This window comes from Mobula hypostoma, chromosome 10 (genome assembly GCF_963921235.1).
Source record: "Mobula hypostoma chromosome 10, sMobHyp1.1, whole genome shotgun sequence".
Lineage (NCBI taxonomy): Eukaryota > Metazoa > Chordata > Chondrichthyes > Myliobatiformes > Myliobatidae > Mobula > Mobula hypostoma.
In genome coordinates this window covers 124592591-124614298 of record NC_086106.1, presented here as the reverse complement: position 1 = coordinate 124614298, position 21708 = coordinate 124592591, and the positions used below count along the sequence as shown (strand labels likewise).

At 42.0% G+C, this 21708-nt stretch overlaps 1 protein-coding gene across 4 annotated transcripts in view; it reads left to right on the top strand.

Annotated features, from left to right (window-relative positions):
- aff2 (AF4/FMR2 family, member 2) overlaps nucleotides 1–21708 on the top strand; it is a 711233-nt gene that overhangs the window by 442214 nt on the left and 247311 nt on the right. For all 4 annotated transcript variants that reach the window (XM_063061151.1, XM_063061150.1, XM_063061152.1 and 1 more), the window contains exon 5: nucleotides 20957–21043. In XM_063061151.1, coding sequence (XP_062917221.1) covers nucleotides 20957–21043 — 87 coding nt within the window. The remainder of the gene's footprint in view (nucleotides 1–20956; nucleotides 21044–21708) is intronic.

Sequence of the window (21708 nt, the reverse complement as noted above, 5' to 3'; positions counted from 1 at the left end):
AAAATAATTTTGATTTTGAAGTGTCACAATGGTAATAAGTCAATTAAATTTGAAGTTTCTTTTATTAAGCTGTGATAGTTTCACTTACTTGACTTAGTTACCTAGTTATTGAGATGCAGCTCGGAATAGGCCCTTCCAGCCCAATGAGCCTTACTGCCCAGCAACCTACCAATCAAACCCAGGTCTCATCACGGGACAGTTTACGATGACTGATTGGCCTTCCAACCGGTACGTCTTTGGACGGTGGGAGGAAACCAGAGCACCCGGAGGAAGCCCATATGGTGACGAGGAGAATGTACAAACTCCTTACAGAAAGGCGCGGGAATTGAATCTGGGTCACTGATACTGTAAGGTGTTGTGCCAACCACTCTGCTGCTGTGTTATAGGGTTGTTGGATAAGCTGTGCCAAAGTAATAAACCAGTGATGCTCGCAATTGAATAAAGCTCTTGTTGTTTTACAAAGCTGCAGGGTCAGAATAAATTAACTAGGTGAGAAAATGCAGTGGTGATAGATATCACAATCATTATGTCTGCGGCTCTCAGTGAACCAGCAACTGGAATCAGAATCAGAATCAAAAGCAGGTTTAATATCACTGGCATATGTTGTGAAATTTGCTGATCTGTAGCAGCAGTGCATTGCAATACATATTAATAAACATTAACATGGGCGCCATAGTAGCGTAGCAGCTAATGCAACACTATCTCTATTCAGGGTGTCAGAGTTCAGAGTTCAAATCCAATGTTATCTGTAAGGAGTTTGTATATCTTCTCTATGGAACATGTTGGTTTCCTCTGGGTGCCCTGATTTCCTCCCACAGTCCTAAGACATATTGGTTGGTGGGTTAATCAGTCATTGTAAATGTTCGTGTGATTGGTCTAGAGTAAAATCAGGGGTAGCTGGGCAGTGCGGCTCGAAGGGCAGAACAGGCTGTTCCATGCTGTATCTCAATCAATCAATCAAACTATCAATAGACAAATACTAAAAACAATTATTTAAACATTAAATTGAATAAGTAGCATAAAAAGAGAGCAAAACTATAGTGAGGTAGTATACATGGTTTCATTTTCCATTCAGGAATCTGACAGCAGAGGGGAAGAAGTTGTTCTTTGAGTGTTGCAGTTCTGTCAGTGAGTCCATACAGGACACTAAATTCTGTTCTACTGTTCATTCCTTTCACTATCTCATTATCGAAGGGAGTCATTTGACCCCTCATTTGTCCATAAGACAATTGGGTATAGGAGCAGAATAAGGCCATTTGGCCCATTGGTACTTTACTGCTATTCCAACATGGCTGATTTATTATCCCACTCTCTTGCCTTCTCATTGCATCCTTTGATAGCTTTAATAATCAAGAACCTATCAACCTCTGATTTAAATGTAGACCCCCTGGTAAACCTCAGGCTTGCTCAACTCGCTTTCGTCTAGGGGAATCAGCCTTCGGCCCCACCAAACTGGGTAATTAAGTTTGTGTGGATTCTGTGTGATGTACCCCACCCTGCCAAATAACAGACAATACACCATATACAATTAAATTATTACAATTTATAGGTATTACTGGAACTATATAATTAATAGAGATAAAATATAAAAGGAAAGTAAAAGGCGCCAAACTTATTAAAGTTCAACCTCTTCATGCACAAACAGTTGGAGTTCTAGTAACGGTCCTCTTTTCATCATTTGATCCCCTCTGACCACCTCGACCCACCATCTGGGACCAACCACGGTGGTCGACCAGACGCTCCACACGAGTCCGTCTTCGTCTCCTCCCCTCGTCGATGACCCTGGACCTTGGACTCCCGCTCGGGGTCTGCCCCGTCGGTCAGCTCACAGCATTGCGTCCACTCTCCCTTTCCCCATCGCGCCTTTTGCCCAAAAATCCATGCATCACAATAGCTTACAGACACACAAGAAAGAATAACATCTATCCCAATTGGTTAGCAACTGATTACAACTCTCTCTATAACCCAAACAAGCTTCTAGTGAGAGAGAACTTCCTCAGCAGTTAACATAACAAAGAAGCCATTTTGATTAGCCTACACAGTAACATAAAAGAAGAAACCCCTTACATAAATATCCCCAATGACTTGGGCTCCACTGCTATCTGTGGCAACAAATTTCATAGATTTACCACCTTCTGGCTAAAGAAATTCCTCCTCATTTCTAATCTAAAAGGATGTCTCTTTGTTCTGAGGCTGTGCCTTCTGACCCTAGACTCTCCTACTACTGAGAACACTCTCCATGGCCACTCTTTCCAGTTCATCTAGAACAATCCTATCAGTCCCCACCCCCTTCCCCCTTCCCTCTTCCCAGTGGAAACCCACAGTTATGAGGAGAATGTGCAGGATCTACATGAGATTAGATTAGATTTATTTGTCACATGTACATTAAAGCATCGAAATGTACAGTGAAATGCGTCATTTTACATGAAATGAAATCAGCGAAAATTGTGCTGCAAACAGCCTGTAATTATTGCCACGCTTCCAGTGACAACATAACATGGCCACAGTGTGCTAACACTAACTTTAACTTTGGAATGTGCAAGGAAATCGGAATATCTGGAGGAAACCCACACGGTCACGGTGTGAACATACAAAATCCTTATAGACAGCAGTGGAATCAAACCACAATCGGTGATCACTGATACAGTAAGACAATTGTGCTAACTGCTAAGGTACTGTGCCATACTTTGACACGGTACATCGACAGCAGGTGAGGTCAACACGAAACTATTGCATCATCAAGTTACCCAATTGGGATCAAGGCCACTCCTTTGCCTATCTCTAATCAATGATGGATCTTGGCCCAAAGTGACGACTGTTCATTCCCCACCATAGATGCTGCTTCACATGCTGAGTTCTTCCAGCACTTTGTGTGTGTTGCACCAGCTGATCATCTGTCAAACCGCTTCTGTTTGTCCAAAAAATCCTTTCATTGGCATCTACTTCTATTAATGTGTTATATGCAATCACACAAAGAAGAGTCCTGACTTCCACTGGGGGAAATCTAGGACTGGAGGGCACATCCTCAGAGTAGAGGATCGTCGCTTTAGAATAGAGATGAGGAGGAATTTCTTCAGCCAGAGTGTGATGAATCCATGGAATTCATTCCTACAGGTGGCTGTGGAGGCCAGGTCATTGGATATATTTAAGGCAGAGGTTGAAATGTTCTTAATGCTTCAGGGTGTCAAAGGTTAGCAGGAAAGGCAGGCGAAGGGAGTTGAGAGGAAAATTGATCAACGATGTTGAAATGGCAGAGCAGACTCGATGGGCTGAATGGCCTAGTTCTCCTTCTATACCTTGTGGTCTTATTGTCTTCCCATCACTCGCTGTAGGTTGAAGTTTCAAATTTCAGGCTTGAAGGTCGTGCTTTCATTTTTGTGTTTGGACTCCACCCCCTTGTCCCACTCTCCCCAACCAATGGAAAAAATTCTCTCCATTCACCCGATTTTTTCCAGAGTGTCATTTCAATGACAGAACCTTGTTTGATGCTGGTTGTCACTCAAATCGGCTCTGTTATAGAGCTGTGGATCAGGATCGGGGTTGCACAAAACAAACATGAGCTAAGAATGACTTTCTAAGGGAAACTAAATTTGAGGACTGGGCTCGATTAATCTTCGAGTAGGTTAGATGGCACAACATTGTGGGCTGAAGGGCCTATACTGTGCTGTAATGTTCTATGCTCCATAGTACTTCCTCTTCCATGAAATTAAAGTAGATCAAAGTAGATCTGTAGCTGCTACAGGTCAAAGCCAATATCAAAGTCATTTTCATTGTCACATGCACAAATGCATGGGGGCTCAGATGCAATGGAAAACTCACTTGTAGCAGCATTACATGCATAAAGCAGCACTCACAAGAAAACCATAAATTATACAATTTTTTTTTACAAGAAAAAGCACAATTATTTTCCACAATCAAGATGTAGAAGATAAAAAGAAACATTGCTAGAGAGGACAGCTGGAGACGTTTCCCAGGGCTAAATGGCTAATATGAAGAGCCAAATTTTAAGGTGACTGGAGGAAAGTATAGTGGGGATGTCAGAGAGTGATGGATGCATAGAACCATAAGGAATTTGTACTTTATCCTTGTGACCACGTGGGTTTCCTTTCGGTGCTCTGGTTTCCTCCTACATTCCAAAGACATATGGATTCGGGTTAGTAAGTTGTCGGCATGCTATAATGTTGCTGGAAGCTTAGCGACACTTGCGGAATGCCCTCAACACGTGCACTAACATCTCACCTGGAAGCACATTCCACATGCTTACCACAATCTGTGTGAAAGGTTGCACCTCGGATCTTTCCCCTCTCACCCTAAAATCCATACTTTCCAGGTTTTAGACTTGGGGTTGGTGAGAAAGTAATTATTACCATATCAATGCCTCTGAAGATTTTATTCACTGCTATGAGGTCATAAGACCATAAGACCATAAGACAAAGGAGCAGAAGTCGGCCATTCAGCCCATCGAGTCTGCTCCACCATTTTATCATGAGCTGATCCATTCTCCCATTTAGTCCCACTGCCCCGCCTTCTCACCATAACCTTTGATGCCCTGGCTACTCAGATACCTATCAATCTCTGCCTTAAATACACCCAATGACTTGGCCTCCACTGCTGCCTGTGGCAACAAATTCCATAGATTCACCACCCTCTGACTAAAAAAATTTCTTCGCATTTCTGTTCTGAACGGGCGCCCTTCAATCCTTAAGTCATGCCCTCTCGTACTAGACTCCCCCAACATGGGAAACAACTTTGCCACATCCACTCTGTCCATGCCTTTCAACATTCAAAATGTTTCTATGAGGTCTCCCCTCGTTCTTCTAAACTCCAAGGAATACAGTCCAAGAGCGGACAAACGTTCCTCATATGTTAACCCTGTCATTCCTGGAATCATTCTAGTGAATCTTCTCTGTACCCTCTCCAACGTCAACACATCCTTTCTTAAATAAGGAGACCAAAACTGCCCACAGTACTCCGTGAGGTCTCACCAGTGCCTTATAGAGCCTCTACATCACATCCCTGCTCCTATACTCTATTCCTCTAGAAATGAATGCCAACATTGCATTCGCCTTCTTCACTACTGACTCAACCTGGAGGTTAACTTTAAGGGTATCCTGTACGAGGACTCCCAAGTCCCGTTGCATCTCCGAACTTTGAATTCTTTCGCCATTTAAATAATAGTCTGCCCATTTATTTTTTCTGCCAAAGTGCATAACCATACACTTTCCAACATTGTACTTCATTTGCCACTTCTCTGCCCGTTCTTCCAATCTATCCAACTCTCTCTGAAGACTCTCCGTTTCCTCAGCACTACCGGCCCCTTCACCTATCTTCGTATCGTCAGCAAACTTAGCCACAAAGCCATCTATTCCATAATCCAAATTGTTGATGTACAATGTAAAAAGAAGCAGCCCCAACACTGATCCCTGTGGAACACCACTGGTAACCGGCAGCCAACCAGAATAGGATCCCTTTATTCCCACTCTCTGTTTCCTGCCAATCAGCCAACGCTCTATCCACGTATGTAACTTTCCTGTAAATCCATGGGCTCTTATCTTGTTAAGTAGCCTCATGTGTGGCACCTTGTCAAAGACCTTCTGAAAATCCAAATATACAACATCCACTGCATCTCCCTTGTCTAGCCTACTGGTAATTTCCTCAAAAAATTGTAATAGGTTTGTCAGGCAGGATTTTCCATTAAGGAATCCATGCTGAGTTCTGCCTATCTTGTCATATGCCTCCAGGTACTCTGTAACCTCATCCTTGACAATCGACTCCAACAACTTCCCAACCACCGATGTCAAGCTAACAGGTCTATAATTTCCTTTTTGCTTCCTTGCCCCCTTCTTAAATCGCGGAGTGACATTTGCAATCTTCCAGTCCTCAATTTGTGTTTTTCTCCTTGGTCTGTGGGAAAGGATAAACTATGGTATTGATAGAGTGAGGTCACCCCTCAGACTACTAGGCTCCTGGGGAAAGACTCAACAAGCAAGGCAAATACTTCCAGAAGAAGCATTCATTACCCACTGCACACAGACTATTGTGGGTATTTATTTTATTTTAGTTTATTTAGAGATACAGCGCAGAACAGAGACTTACAGCTCAACAAGCCACACTGCCCAGCAACTCATCTTTTTAACCCTAGCCTAACCACAGGAAAATTTACAATGACCAATTAACCTACTAATCTGTCCTTAGGAAGGATCTCGGCCCGAAATGTCGGCTGCTCATTTTGATAGATGCTGCCTGACCTGCTAAGGTCCTGCAACATTTTGTGTGTTTTGCTCTGGATTTCCAGCGTCTGTAGAATCTCTCCTGTTTAGGATTTACTGCTAACTGGTAGATCTTTGGACTGTGAGAGGAAACCAGAGCACCCGGAAGAAACCCACTCAATCATGGGGAGGATGTACAAATTTCTAACAGAGGATGCTGCTATTCAGAGATAATAAGTTCAAAATGAATTTATTATCAAAGTACTTATATGTCGCCATACAATCCTGAGATTCATTTTCTTATTGGCATTCAGAGCAAAAACAATAGGATCAAAGTAGGAATGTACCCAACATGACAGACAAACAACTAATGTGCAAAAGACATCAAACTATGCAAATACAAAAAAAATTACTGTAAATAACCAATGTATTTTTGAGACCATGAGATGAGGAGTCCTTGAAATTGAGTCCATAGTTTGCAAGAAGTTCAGTAATGGGGTGAGTGAAGTTGAGTGAACTTATCTCCTCTGTTTCAAGAGCCTGATAGTTGAGTAGTATTAACTGTTCCTGAAAAAGGTTGTGTAGGTCCTGAGGCTCCTGTACCTCTTTCCTGATGGCCACAGCAAGGAGGAGTATGGCCTGGATGGTGGATGGCTTTTTTGCGACAGTGCTTCTTGTAGATGTGCTCAGTGATGGAAATGTAAAGGTACTCAATTAGATTTCTCCTTCAGATGAGGTAACTCCTTCATTGATTTACATCCAAACAGCACACATACCTCTTAGGCAATTCTTAAAAATAATGAGACTCGGGGCTGCTTGAGACTCATGATCAGTAAGCACATCATAGAAATCTCACTGGGTGGTCCGTTGCCTGCCTTGTGTGTGAACCTTGATAAACCACTATAAATAAACGATTTGTGTTTTTCTCCTTGGTCTGTGGGAAAGGATAAACTATGGTCTTGATAGAGTGGACTCCCAGTAGCCTTTTCCCAGGGCAGCATGGCCAATTCCAGAGGAAGTGGCAAGTTTAGGGGAGATGTTAGAAGTGGGTTTTTGCAGAGAGTGGTACAGTGGCATAAAAAAGTTTGGGCACCCCGGTCAAAATTTCTGTTACTGTGAATAGTTAAGTGAATAGAAGATGAACTGATCTCCAAAAGTCATAAAGTTAAAGATGAAACATTCTTTTCAACACTTTAAGCAAGATTAGTGTATTATTTTTGTTTTGTACAATCTTAGAGTGAAAAAAAGGAAAGGAGCACCATGCAAAAGTTTGGGTACCCCAAGAGACTTGAGCTCTCAGATAACTTTTACCAAGGTCTCAGACCTTAATTAGCTTGTTAGGGCTATGGCTTGTTCACAGTCATTGTTAGGAAAGGCCAGGTGATGCAAATTTCAAAGCTTTATAAATACCCTGACTCCTCAAACCTTGTCCCAACAATCAGCAGCCATGGGTTCCTTTAAGCAGCTGCCTAGCACTCTGAAAATTAAAATAAATGATGCCCACAAAGCAGGAGAAGGCTATAAGAAGATAGCAAAGCGTTTTCAGGTAGCCGTTTCCTCAGTTCATAATGTAATTAAGAAATGGCAGTTAACAGGAATGGTGGAGATCAAGTTGAGGTCTGGAAGACCAAGAAAACTTTCAGAGAGAACTGCTTATAGGATTGCTAGAAAGGCAAATCAAAACCCCCATTTGACTGCAAAAGACCTTCAGGAAGATTTAGCAGACTCTGGAGTGGTGGTGCACTGTTCTACTGTGCAGCGACACCTGCACAAGTATGACCTTCATGGAAGAGTCATCAGAAGAAAACCTTTCCTGTGTCCTCACCACAAAATTCAGCACCAGAAGTTCGCAAAAGAACATCTAAGCAAGCCTGATGCATTTTGAAAGCATGTCCTGGAAACTGATGAAGTTAAAATAGAACTTTTTTGCTGCAATGAGCAAAGGTTTGTTTAGAGAAAAGAGGGTGCAGAATTTCATGAAAAGAACGCCTCTCCAACTGTTAAGCATGGGGGTGGATCGATCTTGCTTTGGGCTTGTGTTGCAGCCAGTGGCACGGGGAACATTTCACTGGTAGAGGGAAGAATGAATTTAATTAAACACCAGCAAATTCTGGAAGCAAACATCACACTGTCTGTAAAAATGCTGAAGATGAAAAGAGGATGGCTTCTACAACAGGATAATGAACCTAAACACACCTCAAAATCCACAATGGACTTCCTCAAGAGGCGCAAGCTGAAGGTTTTGCCATGACCCGACCTAAACAGCATCGAAAATCTGTGGATAGACCTCAAAAGAGCAGTGCATGCAAGATGGCCCAAGAATCTCACAGAACTAGAAGCCTTTCGCAAGGAAGAATGGGCTAAAATCCCCCAAACAAGAATTGCAAGACTCTTAGCTGGCTACAGAAAGTGTTTACAAGCTGTGATACTTGCCAAAAGGGGTGTTACTAAGTACTGACCATGCAGGGTGCCCAAACTTTTGCTTTGGGCCATTTTCCTTTTTTGTTATTTTGAAACTATAAAAGATGGAAATAAAAAAGTAATCTTGCTTAAAATATTAAAAAGAAATGTGTCATCTTTAACTTTATGCCTTTTGGAAATCAGGTCATCTTTTACTCGCTTAACTATTCACATGAACAGAAATTTTGACAAGGGTGCCCAAACTTTTGCATACCTCTGTATGTGTTTAGAATGCACTGCCATAGGTGACAGTAGAGGCTGGTAGATTAGGGACATACACTGTTGTTGCGTGAATGAAATCCCCAGAGAGAGTTACTGGTAGATACAAAGCAGCTTCTTTGTTGGACAAAACAAGGTACAGCAGGCATCATATGGAGACGCTTTCGATGGAAAGGTGTGCTGGCCCAACGTGAGGCTCGATATTTATTTGCTAAACACAAAGGACAATTCCATATTTACAAAGTATAGACAATGCTTTGTTTTGAAACTACATACAAACATCACACCTTCTGATTCGCATCCAACCCACAGATGCCAGCAGCGTCAGAACTAGGATCGACAGCTTTTAGGAATGCATTGTCCCAGACTGAATCCACAGTACATTATCAAGGAACAGAAGACTGGTAGCCAAAGCCATTTGCTATATGTCAATGAGGGAAACCCAAAAATCACTCTAACATACACCATATTTTAAGTAGGCACATGGATGTAAGAAAAATGGAGAATTATGGGCTTTATGGAAGGAAGGGTTGGATTGTGAGTGTAACTGGGATTGGTTTATTATCAGCACAAGTAACAGGATGCAGTGAAAAGCTTGTGTGCATACTGTTCATCTAGATCATATTAATGCACAATGCGTTGAGGTAGAATAAGGTAAAACAAAAACTGAGGGCAGAATAAAATGCAACAGGTGCATATGTAGATAGACAATACAATGTTGATTGACAGTAGATAGACAATAGATAGGAACTACAATGTAGACAGGTAATATAACATAGCCAGACAGTGTAATGTAGATAGAGAATAGAGAGACAGTGCAACGTAGATGGACAATAGATAGACAGTGTAATGTAGATAGAGAATAGACAGACAGTGCAATGTAGATGGACAATAGACACTGTAATGTAGATGGACGATAGTTAGACAGTGTAATGTGGATGGACAATAGACACTGTAATGTAGATGGACGATAGTTAGACAGTGCAATGTAGATAGAGAATAGACAGACAGTGCAACGTAGATGAACAATAGACAGACAGTGTAATGTGGATGGACAATAGATAGTGCAATGTAGATGGACACTAGATGTACAATGCAATGTAGATGGATGATAGACAGTGTATTGTAGATGGATGATAGTTAGACAGTGCAATGTAGATAGAGAATAGACAGACAGTGCAATGTAGATAGACAGTAGATAGACAATGCAATGTGGATAAACAGTCATGCAAGATCATAATGAGGTAGATTGTGAGGTGAAGTGCCCATCTTACTGTACTAGGAGGACCATTCAATAGCCTTGTAACAGTGGGTTAGAGCTCTCCTTGAGCCTGGTGGTATGTACTTTCAGGCTTTTGTATCTTCTGCCTGTGGGGAGAGGGGAGATAAGAGAATGTCAGTGGTGAGTGGGGTCTTTGACTATGCTGGTTGCTTTACTGAGGCAATGAGATTATATGCTGAGGGTTGATGAGACAGTACACACTGTAAAGATCAAAGAAAATGGCCCATAGGGTGATGTAGCTTACCCCTCCTTTTTCGCTTGATGTCAGGTGATAGATCAGAAACAGCTCTGTTCTCCAGTAGCGGCGATGTCAGTAAGTTGCCTGAGCAGCACAAGACCTTGACCAGTTCTCAAAGCAACCTACAAGAAAGAAACATCATGGGTTACATTGCAACGATTTAAAGCTTACACCTGAGACTGAGAGAAAAGATGATTTTTCTGAAATAATCTTTCAAAAATAGAACTAATTGTAATGATGTTTATTTTAAAATTCAGAGTAACGCATACAAAATACTGGAGGAACTCAACAGGTCAGGGAGCACCTATGGAGAGGAATAGACAGTTGATGTTTTAGGCCAAGACCCTTCATCAGGACAACTTCACCACCCTCTACCTAAAGAAATTCCTCTTCACCTTTGTTCCAAAGGGACATCCTTGTATTCCGAGACCATTCCCTTTTATTAGTGAATCTAGCAAATAAACAGGCTTATTAGTTAGACTAGTAATTACACACCCAACTGAACTAATAACCTCTGCCTACACATGGTCCATATCCCTACATTCTCTGTTCATTCATTTGCCTATCTAAGATCTTCAAGTGCCTCAAGAATCAGAATCAGGTTTAATATCGCCGGTATACGTGATGTAGACTCAGTGGCCACTTATTAGATATGTCTGAACACGTCGTTATTGCAAATATCTAATCAGCCCATCATGTGGCAGTGACTCAGTGCAAAAAAACATGCATCAGAAATGGTCAAGAGGTTCAGTTGTCGTTTGGACCAATCAGCAGAATGGAGAAGAAATTAGGTCTAAGTGACTCTGAATGTGGGATGGTTGTTGGTACCAAACGGGGTGGTTTGAGTATCTCAGGAACTGCTGATCTGCTGGGATTTTCGTGCACAGCAGTCTCTAGAGTTTACAGAGAATGGTGTGAGAAAGAAAAAAAACATTCTTTGAGAGGCAGTTCCATGGATGAAAACACCTTGTAAATGACAGAGTTTAGAGGAGAATGGCCATTGTGTTCAAGCTGACAGGAAGGCGACAGTAACTCAGATAATGATATGTTACAACAGTGGTGTGCAGAAGAACACCCCTGAACACACAACACATCAAACTTAAATGAATGTGCTGCAGCAGCAGAGGACCACACAGACTTCCACTCCCGTGGCCACTTTATTAGGTAGAGTGTGTAATAAAGTGTCCACTAAGTGTATGTGAAGCACTGGAATGATAAAGTGGTGTATGCTTTAAATTGTATTGGATTAGAGGGAGAGAGTGTTCAAGTGACGAAGCTTACTGGGCTGTTTTACAGTGCAATCCATCCAAGTCACAGGCACGTGCGATTCCCTGTATGTTGGTTTGAATTATATTTCATTGCAGATACATCAGGTAGTCAAAACTTCCCAATGCATCACCTATATCAATGTACCCACCATCAATGACATATGCAGTATACAGAAACGTGTTGGAAAAGGGCCAGTAATATTATGAAGGACCCCACTCACCCTGCTCATGGACTGTTTGTCCCACTCCCATCAGGGAGGAGGCTGCGTAGCATCCATGTCATGGCCACCAGACTCAAAAACAGGTTCTTTCCCCGAGCAGTAAGATTGATCAACACCTCCACCCACTAATTCCTCCACTATTTTATTATTTCCTGTCAGTCACCTGATGTACAGCCCAGCATCACCTTATGGATGTATTATCAATCTATATATATAAGCAATCTTAATTATTTACTTTTTCTGACGGCCCAATTGAATTGACAGAGGAGGCTCCACACAGGTAGGGGGAGAGTGATTTGAAGAGGAACAATCACAGCCTTTAGGCTTTTTCCAGCAGCCCAATCATATCGCGGTTCATTAGCAAAGGCAACTAAAAATAAGGTAAAGACAAGCAGAGCGGCCATTGTTTGAGTGGACCAGTGTTAGAGTGGGGAGGCTTTAGTACAACAGGCTTGGGCAAGGTAAGTTTCTGGTAAGTTTATTCTTCATTCTTCATCTGTTAATGCATAGTTAGCGCTGTGAGAATGGTTCCAGGGGCTGCTGTGCCGTGTTCTTTGTGTGAGAAGTGGGGATTTAAGGAGACCTTCAGCTTCTTGCAGTTGGTGCACTGAGCTGCAGCTTCTCAGTAGACGTGTTAACGAACTAGAGCTGCAGCTCAGTAACCTTCGGCAAATATGGAAAACTGAGGAGGTGGTAGGTAAGAGCTACAGGGAGGTAGTCACCCATAAGATGCAGGAGGTGGGTACCTGAGTGACCTCAGAAAAGGAAAAGGAAATGGGCAGCCAGTAGAGGGTACCTCTGTGGCTGTTCCCCTCAATAAGAAGTATACCACTTTGGATACTGTTGAAGAGGACAACCTACCAGGATGGAGCTGTAGCGACCCATCTCTGGCACTGAGTCTGGTACTATGGCTCAGAAGGGAAGGTGGGGGGAGGGAGAAGAGGACTGCAGTAGTGATAGGGGATTCCATAGTTAGAGGAGTAGACATGAGATTCTGTGGATGTGAAAGAGACACCCGGACAGTATGTTGCCTCCCAGGTGCCAGGGTCAGGGATGTCATGGATTGGGTCCACGACATTCTAAATGGGGTGGGGGGAGCAGCCAGAAGTCTTGGCACATATTCACACCAATGGCGTAGGTCGGAAAAGGGAGGAAGTCCTGAAGAGAGATTTTAGGGAGTAATAGAAAGCTGAAAAGTGAGACCAGGGTAGTAATCTCTGAATTGCTGTCTCTGCCATGTGCCAGTGAGGGTAAGAATAGGATGATTTGGCATATGAATGCATAGCTGAGGAACTGGTGCAGGGGGCAGTGCTTCAGATTTCTGGATCACTGTGATCTCTTCTGGGGAGGGTATGACCTTTACAAAAGGGACGGGTTCCACCTGAACCCGAGGGGTCCAATATCCTTGTAGGCAAGTTTGCTAGAGCTGTCAGGGAGGGTTTAGTCTAATTTGGCAGGGGAATGGGAATCAGAGTGATAGGGCTGAGGATGGGGCAGTTGGTATACAAGTAGATGCAGTGTGTAGTGAGACTGTGAGGAAGGACAGGCAGATGATAGGGATACATTGCAAGCTGGGATGAGTTGCTTTGTAACGTGGGGATAAAATCAGACAGAGTGACAGATACAGGACTGAAGGTGTTATATTTGAATGCACACAGTATACGGAATAAGGTGGATGATCTTGTAGTGCAGTTAGAGATTGGCAGGTATAATGTTATGGGGATCACTGAGACATAGCTGAAAGCCGATTATAGTTGGGGACTTAACATCCAAGGATACACGTTATAGTGAAAAGACAAGCAAGTAGGCGGAGGGGCTGGCATGCCTCTATTGGTAGAAATGAAATCAAATCCTTCGAAAGAGGTGACATAGGATTGGAAGATGTAGGATTCTTCTAGGTAGAGTTAAGAAACTGCAAGGGTAAAAATACCGTAATGGGAGTTATATACAGTATACGCCTCTGAAAAGTAGCCAGGAGTGGATTGTAAATTACATTGGAAGACAGCAAAGGCATGTAAAAAGGGCAATGTTACGATAGTCGTGGGAGATTTCAATATGCAGGTGGATTGGGAAAATGAAGTTGGTGCTGGATCCCAAGAGAGAAAATTTGTAGAATGTCTATGAGTTGACTTTTTAAAGCAGCCTGTGATAGAGCCCGCTAGGGGAAAAATATTCTGGACTGTGTGTTGTGTAATGAACCAGATTTGGTTAGGGAGCTTAAAGTAAAGGAACTCTTAGAAGGCAGTGATCGCAATATGGTAGAATTCACCTGGAAATTTGAGAGGGAGAAGATAAAGTCAGATGTATTACAGTGGAGTAAAAGGAATTATAGAGGCATGAGAGAAGAGCTGGCCAAAGTCGATTGGAAGGAGACACCAGCAGCATTGATGGCAGGAGTTTCTGGGAGCAATTAGTAAGTCACAGAATAGGGCCGGCTGGTGGCGCAATGACATCAGCGCCGGACTCTGGAATGGAGGTTCCCGGGTTCAAACCTAGTTGGGGCCGCTCCCGAGTATGCTTTCCATCCGTGCCGGGTTGAGTGTCGAGATCGCAACTCGACCTCGTAAATACTGTGAAATGTCTGTGTGAGGAGTGGCGCACCACGCAGTCTCTCTCTCCCTCTCTCTCTCTCTCGCTGCACGCCTTGTAAAGGCATGCAAAAGACATCGTCCTGCCAACATCGCACATGCACGTAAATGAACATGGCAAAAAGAAAGGAAGTCACAGGACAGATACATCCCAAAGATGAAGTATTCTAAAGGCAGGATGATGCAAACATGGCTGACAAGGGAAGTCAAAGATGGCATAAAAGCAAAAGAGAGGGAGCTAAAATTAGCAGGAAGGTTTTAAAAATCAACAGAAGGCAACAAAAAAGCATAAAAGGGAAAAGATGGAATATGAAGGTGAGTTAGCCAATAATATCTATGAGAATACCAAAAGTTTTTTCAATATGTAAAGAGAAAAGGAGAGGTGAGAGTAGATATTGAATTACTGGACAATAATGCTGGAGGGGTAGTAATGGGGGAACAAAGAAATGGCAGACAAACTGAATAAGTATTTTGCATCATTCTTCACTGTGGAAGACAATAGTAGAACACCAGAAATGCAAGAGTGTCAGCGGGCAGAATTGAGTCTAGTTGCTATTACTAGGGAGAAGTTGCTTGGGAAACCAAAAGGTCTGAAGGTAGATCAGTGATCTGGACCACACCCCAGTGTTTTGAAAAAGGTAGCTGAACAGATTGTGGAGGCATTAGTGATGATCTTTTAAGAATCAATAGATTCCAGCTTGGTTCCAGATGACTGGAAAATTGCAAATGTTGCTCCACCCTTCAAGGAGAGGGGGAAGCAGAGGAAAGAAAATTATAGGCCAGTTGGCCTGACTTCGGTGGCTGGGAAGTCAATTGTTAAGGATGAGGTCTCAGGGTACTTGGAAGGACATGATAAAATGGGCTGTAGACAGCGTGGTTTCCTCAAGGGAAAATCTTGCCTGACAAATCTGTTGGAATTCTTTGAGGAAATAACAAGCAGGATAGACAAAGGAGAATCGGTGGATGTTGTGTACTTGGATTTTCAGAAGGCCTTTGCCAAGGAGTCAAACATGAGGCTGCCTAACAAGATAAGAGCCCGTGGTGTTACAGGATAGTTACTAGCATGGGTAGATGATTGGCTGATTGGTAGGAGGCAAAGACAAGGAATAAAGAAAACCTTTTCTGGTTGGCTATCGGTGACTTGCGGTGTTCCACAGAGGTCAGTGCTGGGGCCGCTTCTTTTTACATTGTATGTCAACGATTTGGATTACAGAATTGATGATTTTGTGACCAAGTTTGCAGATGATATGAAGATAGATGGAGGGTCGGGTAGAGCTGACGAAGTAGAGAGGTTACATAAGGACCCAGACAGATTAGGAGAATGGGCGAAGAAGTGGGAAATGCAATATAGTGTAAGGAAGTGTATGGTTATGCACTTTGGTAGAAGGAATAAAAGCATAGACTATTTTATAAACATAGAGAAGATTCAAAAATCCTGGATGCAAAGGGACTTAGGGGCCCTGCAGGATTCCCTAAATGTTAACTTGCAGGTTGAGTCGGTGCTGGGAAGGCAAATGCAAAATCAGCATTTATTTTGAGAGGACTGGAATATAAAAGCAAAGATGTAATGCTGAGGTTTTATGTGATATTATAAGGCACTGCTGAGGCACTGTTAGCAGTTTTGGGCCCCTTATCTAACGAGGTATATGGTGACATTGGAGAGGGCTGTGGAGGCCACATATTGGGTGTACTTAAGGTGGAGGTTGATAGGTTCTTGATAGTTCGGGGCATGAAAAATTATGGGGAGACGGCAGAAGAATGGGAGTGAGAGGGAAAATAGATCAGCCATGATAAAATTGTGTTAAATTGGAATTCTGCTCTTCTGTCTTATGGTCTTATAGTTTTATATTTATTGTGCTCTTTATCTTTTGTGGGTTTTTTTTGTGTTGGATCGGCTCTGGAGTAACAATTTTTTCATTCTCCTTTACACTTGAGTACAGGAAGTGACATTAAACAGTCTTGGATAAGATGATGGGTAACCCCTCATGGAAGTAAATGGTGGGGTAACCTCAGAAATAAAACATGGCACTAGGTTAATTTCTCTACTCGGGTGGTTTCAAGCTTGCTGGCTGTGATGTGGTCTGCAGAGCTTGCAAAAGGGAAAGTTGAAATCAGGTTCCAGTGGGCCAATGTGACCTTCAGTGATACACAGTTCGCTGACTGTTTTCACTGACATGTGTCTGCAGCCTTGGAAGATGGATCGTGGCTGCCCGAATTGGCCAGTGCCTTTGTTTGTTCAGTGCTGGGATTTTATCCAAGACTGTTTCCCTTCAGTTACAAAGATTTTGCTTAACCCTTTCACGGCAATGTCATGATTTATGCCAATACTTGAAGGCAGATTTGAAGTCAGTCTGGTTTAAAACTCCAAAAGAGGCAGTAATGAATGAGTGCGTTTGTGCTTATTGTAAATTTTAGACCACCAGGGAACATTTTGGTATGACAATGAAGAAAAATTCCTCAGCTACTTAAAAGTAGGCAAGGGTATATCTTTGAGCTGGCTATTTTCACAAACCTGCCAGTTTGCATAAAATGGTTCAGCTTTTTAATTGGATTTTTAAATTTGCTGACTCTCTGAGATTGTGCACGATTTTACTAGCTCTGGTTTTGGTAGGAACAGAACTGAACAAAGCGACAAGGTTGCCTTCCCACTTGAACCTGGGTGACAAAACTGTCATCCTCTCACAATATACAAAAACTATAGCCAACATCAGGCGAGCACAAAGAGTCATTGGCTGCAGTCTTCTATCATTGTAAGACTTGTATGTGTCCAGGACAAAGAAGTGGGCTGGAAATACATTGTGGACACTACCCACCCTGCAGACTGTCGTTTCAAAAATCACCCTTCTGGAAAATGCTATAGGGCTATTAAAACAAAAACTTCACACCATCTTAAAAGTTTCTTTCCCCAGATAGTCAAACTGATGAACCAATCTAGTTATCCCCCACTCCCTCTATCTATTACCCCCATCAGTGCCCTGCACTGTACATGCTTTTAACCTTTTATACTTTTTATAATCCTGTTTACGTTGTAAATACTGCTAATATTTATGTGTTTATGCATGTTTTATTCCGTATCTGTACTTCAATCTCTAACAGTATTTTTAATAATTATTTATTCTTTGTAATTGTTGAATGTTTTTTTTGTTGTATGTCACGCCAACACACCTCAGCAAACTCTTAATACATGTGAATGTATATGGCAAGTTAAATCAATCCCTGACCCTTAAACCTTGACAACAGGGCAGTCTCCCCATGAAGAGGATTGATTCTATTGTGTTTCTCTGTAGTCACTGAGAATAACCGCAGGAAAACAAATCTCAGGGTTGTATATGATGACATGTATGTACGTTGGTAATAAATCTACTTTGAACCTTGAAGGAGGAGTCAGTTAGGCACATCGAGGCCCTTTCTCCTTTATCATAACAAACAACAACAAGAAGAATTGGGTTAGATTCCTACTGAGCATAAAAGGAAGGATTATTATTTAGCACCTTCTAAATGTCCACCAAATGGTTTGCAACCAACAAATGACAGTTATGTATTACGTTCTCTTAGAAACAGTGCCTCTCAGTAACAGTGTCACTGAAACCATTTTGATGGTATTGGCTGAGAGATAAATTTTAGACAGAGAATTATTCTGCTCATTTTCACATTACTCCAAGGGATCCTTTCAGTTGTCTAAGCAGGAAACAGACCTGCTACTCCTCACTTGATCTGAAAAACAGGACTTCCATCATAGCTTGCTGCTTCACAGGATTGTTAGCCTAAACCGTGAGCTCTTTAAAGATTTTACTTGTGATTAAAACATCAAAAAATACAACGGAGTGCATTCTTTGGTCAACAGCCAACATAGTCCGATAATGAGCTTGGGGTAGCTTGCAAATGTCACCATGCTTCTGGTGCCATCACTGTTTGCCCATAACTGACTAACTCTAACCTTTGGAATGTGGGGGGAAACCGGGGGCACCCAGAGGAAACCCATATGGTCACAAGGAGAAGATATACACTCCTTACCACTGTTCCCTCTCAGCTGCTCAAAAGCACGTCCGCGCAGTAACTGAAATGCTCCCACACACATAGCCTTTGTTGCTGTGCTGCTGAAATTTTCTTTTATATAATGTTAATATAATTTTGAAATTGTTCATATAATTTTCAAATCTATGCTAATATTGTGAAATACCCTGTAATTAATTATGTGATAATGAATATATCCATAAGTTTTCTAAATAATAAATGTACCACAACCTTTACTTTGAAACATTTTAGAGCTTCAAAATATTTACGTTGTTAGTGTTTCAAATTACAACACTGTTACACATTGTGACAATAAACACAGAATGGAAGTTGGAAGCTCATCTTTAATAAACCATCACTTGCTGAATACCAAAGCATATTACAAAAAACAAAATTTAAAGTGCCGCACACTTTTCAGGTCGTATAAAAACTTCCTGCTCAGAGCAATGATTGATCTGTGTTAAAAAAACAGAGGGAATTGAACCTAGGTCAAACCGGTGTGCTAACCACTACACTACCATGACACTCTTGTCCCAGAATCGACCTTGAACCTATGAAACCTGCCAAAGGGAATTGAGGTAAATTGATTTGAATGCAACCAACAAGTCTCACCTCAGGTCCAATGTCTCAGAGTCAAGCCATGTATCACAACCAACAGGCAGAGGACCAAACGTGATGACCAAGTGAATGGGAATCAGAATTGGAATTGATTTTGTGAACAAAAGTACATTGTCATGTGTACTGAGGTACAGTGAAAAGCTTATCTTGCATACTATTCATACAGATCAATTCATTACAACAGTGTGTTGAGTTAGTACCATAAAACACAGGAACAGAATTAGACCATTTAGCCCATTGAGTCTGCTCCACTATTCAATCATGGCTGATTTATTATCTCTCTTAACCCCACTGTCCTGCCTTCTCCCTGTAACATTTGACACCCTTAATGCTCAAGAACCTATCAACCTCCATTTTAAATGTACCCAATGACTTGGCCTCCAAAGCCATCCATGGCAATGAATTCTACAGATTCATCACCGTCTGGCTAAAGAAATTCCTCCTCATCTCTGTTCTAAGGGAAGTCCTTGTTTTGTGAGGCTGTGCCCTCTGATGATAGACTATAGGAAACATCCTCTGCATGTCCACTCTTTTTTGGCCTTTCAGTATTCAATAAGGTTCAACAAGATTCCGCCCCCCCCCCAATCCTTCTAATCTCCCTCAAGCACAGGCCCAGAGACATCAAGTGCTCCTCAAAAGTTAAACTTTTGATTCCTGGGATCAATCTTGTCAACCTTCTCTGGACTCTGTCCAATGCCGGCGCAACCTTTCTTCGATAAGGGACCCAAAACTGCTCACCGTTCTCCAGCTGCAGCCTGACCAATGCCTCAGCATCACATCCTTGCCTTTATATTCTCGTCCTCTCAAGATGAATGCTAGGAGAGAAAGCAATAAACTAGTGAGAATAAAGTGTTCTAGTTTCAGAGTGCTGTCAGGCCATAAGGTGCCAAGATCATAACAAGGTGAGGTCAAGAGTCCAAAGGTAAGACATTCCAGTGCATTTGCACTGACTGTGTTCTCCCCTTATGCCATATTATAACACAGATGCATGTGTGTTTTGCCACCCCAATAAAGGAACTTGACATTTCAACATTTCAGGCAGTTGAACTTGTGGATTGTGCTTTTAAAACTGGAAGCAGAAAGAAATGGTAAAACCCGAGAGGAACACTAGTAGTATACGTTCATCTCTCGCTCTCTACTTATCTTCACACTGTTGAATTTGATATTACAGTGCAGCAATCACCCTCATAGTTTCAGTGCTGTACCTGCCAAGTCCTTAAGCCTTTCCAATACCAAGCTTAGCACAGGAAAGCAGTGCCTTTAAGCCAGGCTTCCGTAGGTGTTAGGTGAGTTGATCAAATAGTCGAGAAACATGTTTAATAACACTAAAGAAACGCTGTGACTGAGCTCGGGGAAAAAAACTGGCTCCTAAGAACAAAGCGATTTTGGTTTTCAGAGACCGCATCTCATTAGCCTCCAGCTACACACAGCAGAGAACTGTGTGCGTTTCGCCCACACATCTAATGGAGCATTGAGTACAGAGTTATCTCATTAATGCAAAATGCCTGTGACAGCTTAGTGTCCCATATCATCAGCACATTTCTAAGAAATAGGATATAGCTTTTAGTTAAATCTTTCTTTTTTTTAATTGCTTTGGTGATTATGTTGTCCTCTTGAAGTATAGGAGTTAACACTGTAACTCATTGCATGTACAAAATGAACTCAAAAATGTAACGGTAAGATATAGTTTTCCATTTCAATTCATGTCCTCACACTTATATTATGAGGGGTGCTTTCGGCAGTGAGATATTTACTGGAGACTGTTGTAATGGTCGCAGCTTGACACGCTGTGAAATGGGTCACAAATCGATTTGTGAAATTGTTTTCTTTCTGCTGCAGGAGATGACACATTCGTGGCCTCCCCCCTTAACTGCGATACACACACCTGGCAAAGCCGAGACCACCAAGTTCCCGATCCCAAGCAAGGTAGGGACCTGCCACAGGACCGCTCTTGTCAGGGGTGGGGTTCAATTTAAAAGGAAACTTTTTTTTGATAAGGTCTGGCTATTCGAAGCTCAAAATAAAAATCTACCACAGCAAGATGGAGGTTTGATAAAAAAAACAGTATTCGCCAGAGAGTATCATACAATGTGCTGCTTAAGGATTCATAGCGTTAAGAGTACAAAGTTTAGAAAATTAAGACTGGATCTTATTACAACGCATAAAATTCTGATTGGTAAACAAGTACATTTAAATCAGTAAATTAGTTTGTTATTGTCATATATGCTGAGGAACATTGAGAAACTTGTCTTGCAGATCAATTCATTACAACAGTGCATCGAGAAAATTCAAGGTAAAACAATAACAGAATGCAGAATAAAGTGTTACAGCCGCAGGGAAAGTGCAGTGCAGCCAGACAATAAGGTGCAAGGCCATAGTAAGGCAGATTGTGAGGTCAAGTCTGTCTTATCATATTAGGGAACTGGTCAATAACAGTGGCATAGAAGCTGTCTTTGAGCCTGGTGGTACATGTTTCTAGGCATTTTTATGTTTGAATTGGAATCAGGATCAGTGGAATCAGTACTGAGGTACAGTGAAAAGCTTGTCTTGCATATTGTCTGTGCAGATTTGTTCGTTCATTCATTGAGATA